This window comes from Lynx canadensis, chromosome A2 (assembly GCF_007474595.2).
Source record: "Lynx canadensis isolate LIC74 chromosome A2, mLynCan4.pri.v2, whole genome shotgun sequence".
In the NCBI taxonomy this organism is placed as follows: domain Eukaryota; kingdom Metazoa; phylum Chordata; class Mammalia; order Carnivora; family Felidae; genus Lynx; species Lynx canadensis.
The window spans coordinates 124430269-124445519 of NC_044304.2; the positions used below are offsets into that span (position 1 = coordinate 124430269).

The 15251-nt window shown below is 40.7% G+C and overlaps 1 protein-coding gene across 2 annotated transcripts in view; it reads left to right on the forward strand.

The window, feature by feature from the left end:
* BMPER (BMP binding endothelial regulator) overlaps positions 1-15251 on the forward strand; it is a 251171-nt gene that overhangs the window by 128770 nt on the left and 107150 nt on the right. For both annotated transcript variants that reach the window (XM_030308210.1, XM_032592428.1), the window contains exons 7-9: positions 5298-5397; positions 10393-10502; positions 14079-14219. In XM_030308210.1, the coding sequence (XP_030164070.1) occupies positions 5298-5397; positions 10393-10502; positions 14079-14219 (351 nt within the window). The remainder of the gene's footprint in view (positions 1-5297; positions 5398-10392; positions 10503-14078; positions 14220-15251) is intronic.

Consider the following 15251-nt stretch of genomic DNA (forward strand, 5'->3'; position numbering starts at 1 on the left):
AATGCCAAATTTGAAAAACTCTGGTCTAGTGAGTAACTCTCACAAACACACACACACACACACACACACACACACACACACACACACAAGTTATTATACCGTAGTGGTATATACATATATGTCAATATAGCATGTGTATATGTATATACATGTGTCCTTGTGTATGTAGCATATCTATAAATACATTTCTCTAAGTAGGCTCATCACTCATTACAATTTGGGGTGTTCTCTCTTCCATTGTCCACTCTACTCCTGCTCTCTCAGCTGGACAGCTTACCTACTGCCCATCTTTGCTTTGATTTTTTTCTGTTCTACACTGGCCAAGAACAGGGGAGGCTAAATACCAAGACCCATGGAAGTAACTGGCATGCTCTGAAAGCTTACCAAAATAAATTTGCAGGCCAAAAAGAAGCATGGATAAGGACATCCTTTTCCTCTTGTGAAGTTTTTGGACCCAATTTGCAATTCAGAGTGGGTACTCTATTCACAAATCAGCTTTGTACCATTCATTGACTGTTATGATATAAGAATTGTGGGTCACACATAATCTCTTTGCACTCAAGGTATATTTCTCCCCTATACTAGCCCCTCTCGGTCTTCTCTCCCCTGTTCTCACCTTCATCTAGAATCAATGGAGAACTCCATTCTCTTCAAACAATTGAACGTTGGGGGAAAAAAATCCTTCTAGAATGTGGTTGAGTATAATTGATTCTAACCAGTTCTAACTGGTTAGAAATGTACTACTCTGCTTCCCGCCTCCTGTTGGGGAGCCGAGTCTGCATGCTGTTCAAGGGATGAGTGCTATGTCATACGTTACAGTATGGTTTCCAGCCCTCAGTTCTCAATGGTCCTCAGGGGTGGGGGAAGAATCCTGCATGCATATGGCTGTGGTTTTATCATCTTGCATTCATTACTATATTCAGGAAGATAGATTTTATTATGCAGCAAGACTGCTAGTCTAGGGTAAACTTTCACACCAAGCAATTGTGTTCTTGACTAAATCAGCTAAGACAAAAATAAGGGGGTAGAAAATAGACTCGGGACAAGTTTCATGTCTTTCTTTTAAAAACAGCCACTTTTGGAGAAGCACTTGGATATGACCAAATGACCACCTGTAAAGAACAAATGACCACCTGTAAAGAACAAACTAAAGAAAAATGGTGGAAATCGTAACTCACCAGTACTGTGGAAGTTCCCAGAGTTCCTTTCCTTGTTGACCAGATGAGAATAGTGATTAGTCCCTGTGTATTTTAACCATATAGAAATTTTCAAACATTTAACAAAACACATGGGGTCCTAGAAATCCTGCCAGCTTAGAAGGTGAAGTTGAGTGTTGCTTTTTGATATATCAGCACCAACAAACATTTAGTTAGTACCTAAAATGTGTAAAACCCAAGGAGATACAAGGTAAGTAGACGCAGACAGCCCTGAAACTATACCAGCTTATCAGCATCCTGTAGTTCACAGTGATTTGAGAAATTCATTTAGATTCTTAGGGCCCATCATGTGTGGTGGCTCTTCCTTTCATTTAAGAAATTTTTACTGAGTTATTTCCTTGAGCCCGTCATATTCCTGAAGGATATTAGGCTCAAAGGTCCTTGCTGTCACCAAAGTCTAGCTTGAAGGCATAACCAGTGTCATCTTGCCAGATTAAACTTGTATGTATGTGTCAAGAATACAGGAATATACATGAGAAAGGGAAAGATATGGAAAGATAGAGGGGGTCACTGGGAAATTAAGGGGTGTGGAAGGTTTCACAGGGGAGAAGAGGCCCCAAATTGACCTTGAATGAAGCAGGATTTTTATAGGGGTCAATGATGAGGGAAGAGAAGGAAAGAGGTACATATGAAGAAGATGGAAGGCCTCAGACGTGCCTGGGGACAATAAAAAATATATAATGGACTCTCCTCTCCAGGTTGATATTGTGAGGAAAGGAGATGGGAGAGAAGGTTATGGGGTATCTTGACCAACTAGACTAACTGTGGTAATAAAGATCTAATGCATCTGAGTATTTTATTTTATTTTTTTAAAGTTTGTTTATTTTGAGAGAGAGAGAAAGAAAGAGAGAGCATGTGTGCGAGCAGGGGATGGGGAGAAAGAATCCCAAGCAGGCTCTGCGCTTTCAGCACAGAGCCCGACACGGGTCTTGATCCCATGAACTGTGAGATCATAACCTGAGCCAAAACCAAGAGTCGGACACTTAACTGACTGAACCACCCAGGCACCCCACATCTGAGTATTTTAATGCAATTAAATTTATTTCTTGCTCATTTAATAGTTCATTGTGAGTGTTTAGTGGATAGACTTCCACATGGTGACCCAGGGAAGCAAGCTCTTTCCATTCTGTGCAGGGTTATTGATATCCCCTCAATTCAGGTGGTTATCCATGTAGCAGAGATAGAAAGTGAGAGTGTGGAGCACTGAGTGTGAGAGACCTTTATGGGTCAGGCCTAGAAGCGTGTTATTTATTTCCATCCACCTCCTGTTGCTCAGAACGTAGTCAGTCGTAAGGCCTAACTGCAAGGGAGTCTGAGAAATGTAGTGTTGGTCTATGTCAGGAGAAAAAGAAGCAGGTTTTAGTGAGGCTATAGTTGCTTCTACAATTGACTTTTAGCCTGAACTTTATCCCAAATGCAGTGGCAACTCATCCTCCACGTTAGCATGGGGACATGCGCAATGGTAACATAGGCTCCATAAGGTGAGTGATTTTTGTATGTTATATTCACCGCTGTATCCTCAGCGTATCTAGGCCTTAAACAACTATTTGATCAAATAATGAAATGATGGATGGATGTTGGAAATGAATCCTGGCCATATGGAACTTTCCAGGTGGGTTCGTGGAAGAGAGCTGAGGCAGGGAGGCTGGTTAAAAAGAGTGTGCTAATCTGACAGAGCCGGAGTTAGTGCAGTTACAGTAGGAATTAGTACATTTTTAGAAACAGAAATGTTCACTTCTGCTATTTTAACGTTCTTAGTTTACAGCATAGCCACATCTCATAGTTTAACCAGATTCCCTGCTGAGTTGAAATCACAGAAGCAGGTTGTGAGCCGAAATAGCCTGGCACTTTCTTTGGAGGTATTAATTGGAACGCAGCCTTGGGACTTGGGCTGTGCCACGATCCTGCAACCCAAACAAAATAAAACTTGACTAAACCAGCAAACCCAGAATGCAGTTCAAGTTACTTTAAGGGGCTCTTGGGAAACACAAACTGCATTTGTATTATATATGCAAAATCCGCTCTTTGACCTTATTGTAAGAAAAATTACTGGAGCCCACCTAATCTTCTGCCAGCTTTCCGAAGTGCTGGACAAGTTAACTCCTATGCAATTATGTAATATTTCGTAAAAATTTTGACTTTCAAATATGCTTGAAAAATAGATGCTGATCCAACAAGAACAGAGACTATCAATGAAAAGAATATGTGCTCTGTGCACCTAAGAGAAGCCAACACACAGGCAGCCTCATGTGGCCCGAGGCTTCATGATTTTAGGAAGTTGCTTGCAGATGAAATTTTTTGAAATTAAAAGTTAAGGGAAGCATTCTGTCCTCCCTCTAGATTTAACTTTTGTGGTTTATGTATAAGCTGGGGCAGACCTCGGTGTCTGACCTAGACTCAGGTTATGTGCTTCTGAAGTCTGGTGAAAGGCCAGACTTTAGGATTATGCAGAGCTGAGTGAGGGAACCTCACAGAAAACAGCCAGGGATTCTTAGGAGATTTTTAGTGATTCTTGCTGATCTGGAAATAATGTAAAAACAACAGAAGAGCTTTTTGTGGTATTTTTGTATGTTCTCTCTTGGTTTGGGGAAGAATCTGACATTCAAGTGGCTTAAAAATAATAAATATTTAAAAAGACATAACATGTCCTACCCTTTTCATCCACCCCTACCAAAAAATAAACTGTAATAATAAAAATGGCAAGAGCAGGAAGGGAAAGCAGAAACAATGGATGGCAGCAGTATGCTAGGATGGGCATGAATTTGATCCAGACGGCTAACGTCTGGTGTTATTGCATAAAGTGGTGGAGAAGGTGTGAGGAAATGCCGCAGGGAATCTTTCCCTTCTTTACAGTGTGAGTTCCTCATTTCCTGAGGCCCCTTGAGATATAAATTACCGGTTTCAGACAGCGGGTACCTAAGGGTCTACTCCTTTGCTTTCTAGCTCAAATCCCAGAGAAGCCAATCCATTGAAATTCCATTTGTCTAGTGATCTATTTACCAAATCTTCTGATTTTCTGAAAAAAAATAAATTATTCATAAATTTAGTAGCAATTCATTTTGCACAGGATAGTTTTCACATGAACCTTACAAAGGTGTTGGGTGTAAATTGACTAGAAAGCACTATTTTTTTTTTTTCCCTGCCCCAGCTTTCTGAAGATTCAATTACAAGTTGCTGAGTCTGGGAAAACAGACACCACGGCAGAGGCATCGAGGAGGGGGAGTAGGCGTGTTGCATCTTCAAGTTGTAAAGAGGGGAGAGATACTGATGGCTAGAGAAAGGGGGGCATGCTGGGATAAAGAAGGAAGGAATGGATGTCAGAAAGGAGGACAGGAAAGGTGGAGAATGAGGGGCAGGGAAAAATTTGAAAGCTCTAGAACTTCTCCCATAGGCTGCTAAGCCTCTGCCATTCCTTCCAATATCAATCATCTTTTGCCTTCTACTTGTGATAGAAAAGTTTGGTTAGCTGAGTGAATTCAGTGAAATGGTTCTTCTGAATATTGGCAGCATATCCATTTTCAGCGGATTGGCTGCTTCATGAAATCTAAACCTCTGAGAGCCATCCTAATAATACCTTTAAGCAGTTACAGAAAAGGAAGTATTCCTGGAGGAAGATGTCTGCAGAACTTACAGAAAGATGAGGGTCCAAAAGAGGAGGAAAAGCCTCAGTAACGCCCAGAGGACTCCTTTGCTTGCTTGGGTGTCGGAAAGGGAAGCCAACTTTTCCTGGTTTGCCTAAGACTCTCCCAGTTTTAGTACTGGAAGCCTCCAATCTCAAGCCAATGAAGATAGTTGACTAGTCTTGAGAAGGAAAAAGGTAAAGAAAGGTGGTGGGTGGGTGGGGAGAGGTAATACTGTAATAATCTCTTCAGGGACAGTCTTTTCGAGGGTACAGTTCATGTGGCCTCCAGAGAAGATAAAAGGAAAAAGGATAGTTGGGAGAAATTACACAGATCTGAGCCGTCACCCCAAGGACCCGATACCAGGGAAGACCCTAGGTTTGTTTCAGGTATCTTGATTATACAGTATAAATGCACTTACTTTTCTAAATGTACTTTTTTCTCTCTCTCTTTTCTTCAGGGAGGCAGGACACAGTGCGTGAGAGAAGTCTGTCCCATTCTCTCCTGTCCTCAACACCTTAGCCACATTCCTCCAGGACAGTGCTGCCCCAAATGTTTGGGTGAGTGACTGTTTTCAGATAAAAGAACAATGTAATTTATTCTTGGGAGTTTCTGCTGAGAGTCTTCATTCACATTGTTATGTTGGGGTTCTCAGGTTGTCCTGTTTCATGGCTTATTAGAAATAACTGCTTTTTCTGGTTATAGGAATGTAAGGTGTGCCCGGTGTTTATCTCTTGTCTGAGGTCTCTACAGGTGTTTCTTTTCTCTTGTGCTTCCTCGTATCTGTAAACCTGGTTCACCAGGCAACTTGGGATGATAACCCCTGATGGTGAGAGCAGTATTGAAGAAACTGTCTTTCATTGGGCATATAACAATTGGTAGAAATGATTAGTATTTTAAAGGCATATGAAATTAACACATGGAAGAATATAGACTAGTATTACTTTTAGAGGCAAAAGTATGCAGGAGGATGACACCAAAAGCAAGAGGTTTGGAAGGGAGCAATGAAAAGTAACCAACAGGAAAGGAGAATGAGCTATTTTTTATTGAGCATTTGCTATTTCCTAGGTACTATGAAAATCACTTTACATGCTTTTTCTCATTGAATTTTCTCAAGAAGCTGTGCCGTATAGGTGCTAAGTATATCATTCTGATATGTAATATACATGCTGTGGTTAGTATTATTGCAGGAGAGGGGAGTAGATTCCTAGAAGGTGGCACAGCTGGTGAGTTACAGAGTTGATACCTGAATATGAGTTCCTGTGATTCCTAAGCCCAGGCTGTAACCTGCTGCTGCCAAGCCTCCGTGGTGATGTGGAGAGAGGCATATACATTGCCAGTTGAAAGAGACAGCCTGTGATGGAGAGTCTCTAGGGCAAGAGATCCTTTAGGTCTTGTTTATAATCCGAATGTCAGCTTCTTACACATGATCTTCAAACTCTTGAGTTAGTTGAGGTCAGACTAAGATTCAAAGAAAAGTAGCCTGACCCAGTGTGTGAATACAATAGAGCATCTCCCACTAAAATCCTCCAGCAACCCCACTAGAATCTTGAGGGATCTTTGAGGAGGCTAATACATTTCCGAGTCACCCCTGGCCTGCTGTTTTTCTCTTAATTCTCCTTCTCCTCCTCCTTCTCCTCCCCCTCGTCCTCCCCCTCATCCTCTCTCTCCTTTCTTCCTCTTCCACCTCCACTTCATCTTCCTCTCCTCCTCCTCCTCCTCCTTCTCTTCCTCCTCCTTCAACATCATTTTGTACTTGCAGGGACATTCCCCTCCAGTCTTTTCACATTCTGTGGTGCTACTGAATCAAGGCTTGTGTAGTAGATTTTACTGAAGGTTTGTGGTCAGTGAGGGTGATTACCTTTTAGTGGAGCACAGTGAACAACATGAAATGGATCCTTAATGGATCCTCCCTTTGTTCTTAAGAGGTCTCAGCTATTATGCCTTTAGGAAAATGTCACTGTGTATCTGGGCTCCAGCGTCCTATCAGTTACTGTCCACACCCTTTTTTCTGAATCTTCTCTCCTTTCTTTCATAGCTTGCTTTTCTCAATTCCAGAATCTCCTGTTGATTGATATTTTTCATTCCCAGCTTATCACAACCATAGTCTAAAGTCTGTCTTTCTACAACCAACTTGTTGAATAAAGGTATCTTGTTAAACTAAGGCAGTTTTCTTTTCTTTACAGGATTCACCTGTCAACCCTTCATCTAATGTTTGCCCTCTTGCTGCATGTACACACACACACACACACACACACACACACACACACACATGCATGTAATACTTTTTAAGTAACTATGAAGTAATTAAAAGAACAAAAGAAAATTGTTTATACATGCCTGATTAAAGACATTTCCACTGATACGTGTGCTTCCTGGGTTGCCAATGTGTGCTTGTACTCCTGGAATAGAGTTAGCCAGTTCACTGTTGTTGAAATCGTCATGCTTTTGGTCATGGTGGACACAGCATTCCATCTGAGCAGGAAAGTCATTACAGAAGAGGTGGCATTTGGGGCCTGACATTGAAGATAAGTAGACTTGATTAATGCTTTGAAGCCCATACTATGGATGTGCTGAGTCAACTCAGAAGCTTCTCATATTAGGAATGGCTGTTGTATTGAATGCAGACTTTTCTGTCCATTTGTGGTCATAAGACAGACTACAAAAGGAACAGTAAGTCTTAGGAAACTTAAAAATCTTAATTCTCCCAAATGAGACCGTTTTTGGTTAGGCTAAACCCCAGTGGAATAATGTAGAAATGGCTTAAATTAGGCTGAATGTGGACTCTCTGAACCACTCTTTTGAATGTTTCATCTTAATTTGGGGCCATGATGACTTTGGAACTACGGTAAGATTTTGTGTTCTTCGGAGGTAAAAAGAAATATACCCACACAACAAAAGACAGAAAGGAAAAAAAAAAAAGGAAACACTAGGATACTTTCTAGATCCTGAAATCTTAGACGAATCAGACTTTTGGCTGGTTGGACACCAATTTGCTATGACATATTCCTTTGACAGGATTCATTTACATGACATACCTTAGCCTTTTGCATTGCAACATTCTCTAGCTCTCTTTTTTCATTTTCAATGAAGAGACTCATCAGACGTTTGTGTATACTGAGCACCCAACGCACCTCTTAGAATGACACAGCCTAGGATCATATTTGAATCCTACCACCGCTAATAACGATAACACTCATCATGTGCCACTTATTGGGGTTGTTTAGGGAATTCCAGGCTCTATGATAAAGACTTTACATCAATATTTTTAGGTAAAAATTATCTTTGAGTGATAAGGTAAGTAGTTGGTCATATTTTTTTCAGGGGGATATTATTGAAGAGTCTTTTTATTTGGTGACCTACTAGTGCATCAGTTCTCCAATCTATCCATCCATTTGTTCACCTACTCATTCATCCATCTATGCCACAATATTGGGTACTATAAATGTAGTAAAAGCTCCAAGCTATGGGAACACAGGAAGGGGCAGTTCATTCTAAGAGGTGAAAGGTCCTCTGAGGAATAATGTGGAGCTCAACCATAAAATGTATTTTCATTGGTAGGGAAAGAAGCTAGACTATATTTATGTATCTATATCCTGCCTCTTGCCTAAAAGGAATTAAGGTCACTTATAAAGTACATGAAGCACATGTAGATGAAAGATAAGAAAAAGGCAAACCAGGTTATCCCAATTTTTAAACATTGCTTAATTGAAATAATTGAGTAGATGGCCTGCACACAGCTTTCTGATGCCTCAGGGCCTAGAGGAAAATCTAGAGAAAGGCAGAATTTTGTATTTTGCAGGCAGTCCTCTAATTTAGTCTGCAAGCTTCCACAAGCTTCAAGAAACTCAGGACCTGGGGGTGCACATAAGAATGCCTGTCTTAGTTGGATTATTAATACTTGCTAGGAGCAAATACAGTCATTTAGTTAGATTTTGTCTAACCACGAAAGGGTTTTCGGTTGCCTACTTTCATATTAGCATTTTATTTATTTATTTATTTGTTTGTTTATTTATTTATTTATTTTTATTTTTTTTTCATATTAGCATTTTAGGCAGAGAGGGTGGTATGTTACTGCAAGGAGGCATTATTGTTACCATTTTACAAGTGAACTAAGTGAGGCCTGGAGAACTACTCAAGGTCACTACGGAGTCCATATGTGGGACCCAGACTATAACTCACTGTCATCTTTTGAGGCAAGTTTACTTCTGGTAGTAAGAACCAAGCTAGTAATTTAATTCTGCATCTATACCGTATCCTAGCCTTGAAGTTGACTCTAACAGGAAGATGGCGTTTTTTGTGATTCCTGTTAATGGTAATTCCAACAATTTGAATTCTGAGAGTGGCATTTAGTATGTGCCTGTAGGTATTTTCAGCATTTCACTGGGCCTCCTGAAAACTAGAGTTTGCTTTTAATCTTTCTATAAGAAGAAAGAGTGTGGAGGTGCCTGGGTGGCTCAGTCAGTTAAGTGTCCGACTTCAGCTCAGGTCATGATCTCACGGTTCGTGAGTTCAAGACCCATGTTGGGCTCTGTGTTGACAGCTAGTTCAGAGCCTGGAGCCTGTCTTTGGATTCTGTGTTTCCCTCTCTCTCTGTCCCTCCCCTGCTCGCTCTCTCTCTCTCTCTCTCTCTCCCCCCCAAAAATAAATACAACATAAAACATTTTAAGAAGAAAGAGTGTGGTTGTAAATCTAATGAGTGATTATGAATCTTCATCTTCTTAACATGTTGCTTGACTCAAGCAACATGTCAGGGATGTTTTTATATGCTCCAGGGAGTAGAAGCTCACAATTTGAAAGAAAAGATGAAATTGGATTGCATTCTTTGTTTGGGGTTACTTTTTGGACCTTTTGATCATAAATCAAATCTTCATATCAGGGAAAATCAAGCTAATTTTACAGAAGTGTGATGCCTGTGAAAGCTTGGGCACTTGACATGTGGGTTGGATTCTGCCTCTATGTGCATTTTGAGTTAGTGCCATCCTTTATACCAATGGACTTGTAATTTCTCCAGCTGAGATGCTATATCATTGGTTCTCCTTTTCACTCATTCTAGTCCTTCTTGGAATAGCTTGACTTCCTGTGCCTCTTCCCTGCCAATACCTACTTCCTGGATAATTTTACTTATTCTTTAAAATGCAGTCGAGGCATTGCATCTTCCAAGAAGTCTTCTCTGTCCTCCCTGTCCCCACAGTTCCCAGACTGTCTTCTTTCTGGAACTTACCATATTGTATTTAAATCATTTTTGTGAGTTTGTCTCACCGGTAGACTGTGAACTCCACGAGGGCAGGTCAAATAGATCTGGTCATCTTGGTTCACTATGATGGTAATAAAGATTTGTTGAACTTACAAGATTCAGTGTGGAGTCAAGCTCTTTATAATAAAAACTTTCTAAATTAATTACTCCAGGGAACATCTGGCCGAGGACTATTTTTGTGCACCAGATTTACCTGGTCTTGTGAGAATGTTTAACAGTCCTGTGATAGAATTGTTGATGACAAAGTGGGAAATCCTGGCTTCTGTCTTGCATTAACCATGCCGTTGCTTCCCTCTAGGTCAGAGGAAAGTGTTTGACCTTCCGTTTGGAAGCTGCCTCTTTCGCAGTGATGTTTATGACAACGGATCTTCATTTCTCTATGATAACTGCACTGCATGCACCTGCCGGGTAAGGTGGTTCTGAGGGGCTGTGATCCAACAACGATTGCACTGGGGACGTTACTGTTAACTTTATAGCCAAACATAATGATCTGTCATTTATTGGAAGGAGGCATTATCAATGCCATTTTACTACTTGAAATCATGCTTAAGGACCTACAAGTTAGCTTCTGGAGGTGAGAACTAAAGTCTGAGGGACTGTCCTAAGGTATTTTCTAAAATCAGACACAGAGCGTCTCTGGCAGTGTTCTCTGGTTCTAACTATCCGAGATGAGCTCCTTAACATACCACATAATAAAAATGACTTTAATCACATTCAAGAGAAAAGAAAGGCAAGGATTTACAGTTCATCACAAAGATAAACTTGGTAGTTTGAGAGGGGAGTATTTATGTGTTGTTCATTGTACCATTTCTTACTTGAAAAGTAAGAAAAGCATTGCTTGCTTTTTTCAAAAGGCAACCAGAAGCCTAATGACTGGTAAAGAAAGAATTCCGCAGCTCCAGAATTTTAAAGGAATACACGGCCCACATTCATTGACTGTGCTTATACAGTGATTTTTTTTTAAACCAAGAAGAGAACCATCTTAATGGAAGATTTTAGAATCATTCATTAGTGAGTTAATGCAAACATCTGTGTGACATGAATTTAGAAGAATACATTTTGGCGGTGATGGTTGTTGTTTTGTCTTTAATAGCTAAAGGGCTAGAGAGGGAAGGAGGAGAGTTTTGCTCAGTGTCAGCTCTGAGTCAGTAGCTGGGATTAGAGTTCAGAAGTTCCTGATTACTTGAGGCATGCTTTGTTAAGAAGCATGCACTACTTCAGGGAAGTGGCCGAGTAGGGGCTGAACTGTCTGTTCCCTGGCACTGAACACTGAGTATTTCCCAAGCCTGAGAATACTTTCCTGAGACTCCTTCCTCTCTTCCATGGTTTATATTTTCCTATGCTAAACCTATAGCCACTCCTTCTGTTTGCCTTGGCCTTCATCCTCATGACTTCTCTTCCTCTCCAGGAATTTCACAGGTTATAGCTTCCTCTTGAGGATGCTAAACCTTTGATGAAACACATCACATCCCCAAGTTCTCTTGATTGCAGGAAAGCCAGACGTCCCACGGATGGGAATTTGTTATGCTTGCACTGCTCTGGGTCTCACGGATTCTTTGAGAGGAGATCAGACAGTATTTCTCAGTGCTGAAAAGAAGTGTAATTAATACTGTTCCTTCAAGAGATTTGTGTGTGTGTGTGTGTGTGTGTGTGTGTATGTGTGTGTGTGTGGGAGAGAGAGAGAGAGAGAGAGAGAAAGAGAGAGAGAGAGAATGAGTTCACAGTCATCTTTGGGAAATTGGATGTTTCAAGAATCAGGCTACAATTTTGGATTGTCATTTTGGATAATCATTATTATTTTCTATCTGCTTGGAGCTTCCCTCTCCAGCATCTCCACCCAGTGCCATGACAGGTGCAGGAAATTATTTCATAGTACTCTGAACACAGAGTCTTTATGGCAGTGATTTATTTTTAAAACCAATTTTTAAAACACAGAATCTTTGTGCCTTCATATTTGATGATTCCTCTACCTTGAGCGACCTCATCTTCTTTCAATTTGAATAGCAAACTCCTCTTCATGCACAACAGCCTCTCTCAGATGTTAGCTCCTCCCCTAGTGACTAACTAGGGGACTCACATAAGTAGGTAATTGTCCCTTTTTTCTGCTACCTCTATACCTTTACTAGTTCTGTTAATGACATTATATTGCAATTTAATAGTTCACATGGTTCTCTCTCCTTTTGCCCTGTGAGCTCCTTGTAGACAGAAGCACATCTCTCCATCTCAATATTCTCATTGCTTAAACTAGTGCCAGGCATATGATCTAATGGGTGGTGTGTGTGTGTGTGTGTGTGTGTGTGTGTGTGTGTGTGTTTGTGTGTGTGTGTAATGAAAGCTGGTGTGTCTACCATGAAGTATGCATTACTTGAGAGCTAGTATGTGTCCTTGTTTTTCAAACTAGAAATCAATACGTGCAGTTTGGCAAAGGACTTTTTTTCCCCCAATTAATGAGTTGACCTATAATAATTTCTATGTGCCAGAAACTGTGCCAAGTACTTTAAATATTTCATTTAAGCTGCACAATAAACCTGAGAAGTAGGTTTTTGAAGATGAGGAATCTGGGGCTCACGGAGATGGATTTGCACAAGATAACATACCTAATGGATGAACTGGCATTCCCCCCTGGTCTTGTCCAATGCTGAGTCCTATCCATTATCTGATGTGGTAGAACCTTAAAAATAAAAGACAACCAATGCCATTTTCTTAAAAGGATCATCACATTGTTATAGTAATTTTAGATGGATAAGTCAGTAGGAGTATAGGAGATAATACCAGAAGTACCTGTTGAAGTCATAGGATTAACATAGAAGCTGCCGAAGTTACATACGTTGATTTATACAACCTGTTTGAATGAGTTATCTCTCAATACTAACTAAGGAGAGGGCTTGGTCTCATTTCCCTATCATTGGTCTGATACTAATTCCACACTGTGAAGGGATTGTCCATATACCAGGGACCCTGCTTTCCTCCCTCCCTGCCTGCCACCAAGTCTCATAAATATTTTGCTCTTAACATTCATTCTAGCTGATAACCTACTCCAATGAAATTGCATCTTGTTGGATGGGGAACTAGAAGAGTTTACTTTTCTTAAACTGCTCTGAACTTTTCTTCGACATGTTGTTCAATGAATTGGCAGGCACAATTTACTTGGCTAGAAATCAAGCCATACCTCTTAAAGTTACAGATATAAACTCATCATTTTCAGAGGTTAAGCGACCTGGTTAAGATTACATATTTAAAAAAAAAGATTACATATTTTATAGAAGAGTCTAGAATGGTCAGTTTTGGCATAGCTCATTCAATTCTTCTGTGGACATGGAACACACTAAGGAATTTTATCTTGAGGAGGAACATTAGCTCTTAATTTTTGCTATTTGATTGGATATCATGCCTTTATGCTAAACTCCTCAAAGGTGGCAAATGCCCTTGAGGAGACCCAAGAGAGTCATGTTAATGAAAAGCATGCAAGAGGAAAAGGTCAGGAAGAGGGAAACTGGTTGGCCCATAGTGAGTTGGACCTTCTTGCCACACGCTGGCCAGAGTGGAATCATCAGCTTCTTGAACGTTAAATTATAAACACTTGGAAAGTAGTGAGGGTATGTCACACTATTCATAGCTTCTTCACCTTCTCATCCGGATATTTAGTCAGCAAATAACATTTTGAAGTAGATGAAAGATTTATTACAACAAGTTAAAATATGATTTCTTCAGAATATGTTTTCTTTTTGGGGGGAAGGGGGGGTGAAGAGAATCAAGTAGTCTTTATGCTCAGGGCAGAGCCTGACATGGGGCTCGAACTCACAAACTGTGAGATCATGACCTGAGCCAAAATCAAGAGTTAGTCACTTAACCAACTGAGCCATGCAGGTGCCCCCAGAATATGTTTTAAAGCAGTTAGTTGTGGATTGTTAAAGGAAGGCCAGGTAAGATGGTTGGTAGAGATGGAAATCATTTTTAATTTCTGGTTTGCCTTTGGGTCCCCAGGACTCTACTGTAGTATGTAAGAAGAAATGCTCCCACCCTGGTGGCTGCATCAGAGGGGAGGAGACCTGTTGTGAAGAGTGCCTCCTGCGAGTGCCTCCAGAAGATGTCAAAGTGTGCAAATTTGGCAACAAGGTTTTCCGGGTATGTCACAAGCCAAGCTCATGGGAACTATTGTACTATACTGAAATGTAAAAAGCTCCAGATAAAAGGCAGATTGGAGTATTCCATATTTTGTACACACATATGGGGTGTGTGTGTGTGTGTGTCTATGCGTGCACAAATGTAATTATTTATATGGCAATATATATACATATTTTTAAAATCAAATATACATGGGGCAGAGAAGCAACTGTTTGAAAAAATGGTTTTCTTCAGCTTTATTTTTGCTTTATGAAGTGTTTTAAGCCTGTAAAACATTATTGCCTTTTCCAAATGTGGTCATCCAGTGATGGGGATTGAGCTGAAGATACCCCTCCACCCCCACCCACCTCCGGATGGTACTGTTATGGGAGCCCAAATGCTGAGGACATCTCATTCAGTCAGAGATGCTCAGTGTCCCTTTCCAAGATGCTGATGGTCCTATAGCTTAATACTTTTGGAACTTTTTACAAAGCTGCTTTTTCAAAGAGAGATTTTCTCACTTGGAAGATATTCAGGTAAGGATGTTCATGCTGGCACAGCCATTGAGCAAAGGTGAGAGAGCCTTGCCCCAACTGACCTAGCATGGTTGTCTCCTGACCATCTGCTACTTATCAAATACTACCCGTAGTTTTCTGACAGCATAGCTGTGCAGTGACCATGTAAACGTCAGGATGAAGATTGTTGTATTTGTCCAAACTGCTTTCCATTTAGTTTTTTGGGTGGAGGGAGTCTTTCTGTACCTGAGGTATCATCTCAGGACATTCTTGAGACTGGGACCCTCAGAATCAAGTCAGATGTGGGAGATCCTCATGTTGTACTTGGCCAGATTTCCTTTTGCATTGATGGAGTTGGAAGGAGAGTCTTGATTCTTATGGAATCAGTAAGAAGACATGATGTGTCATGCCCAAAAGAAGGGGGTCACATGTGTGTTGTATTTACACCAGGCTTTCAGAGCCACTCATGTATCCTTTTTACATAAAGTCATTCTTGTGTTTCCAGAGCACCTGGATGCAATAGACCCCCTCTCACATT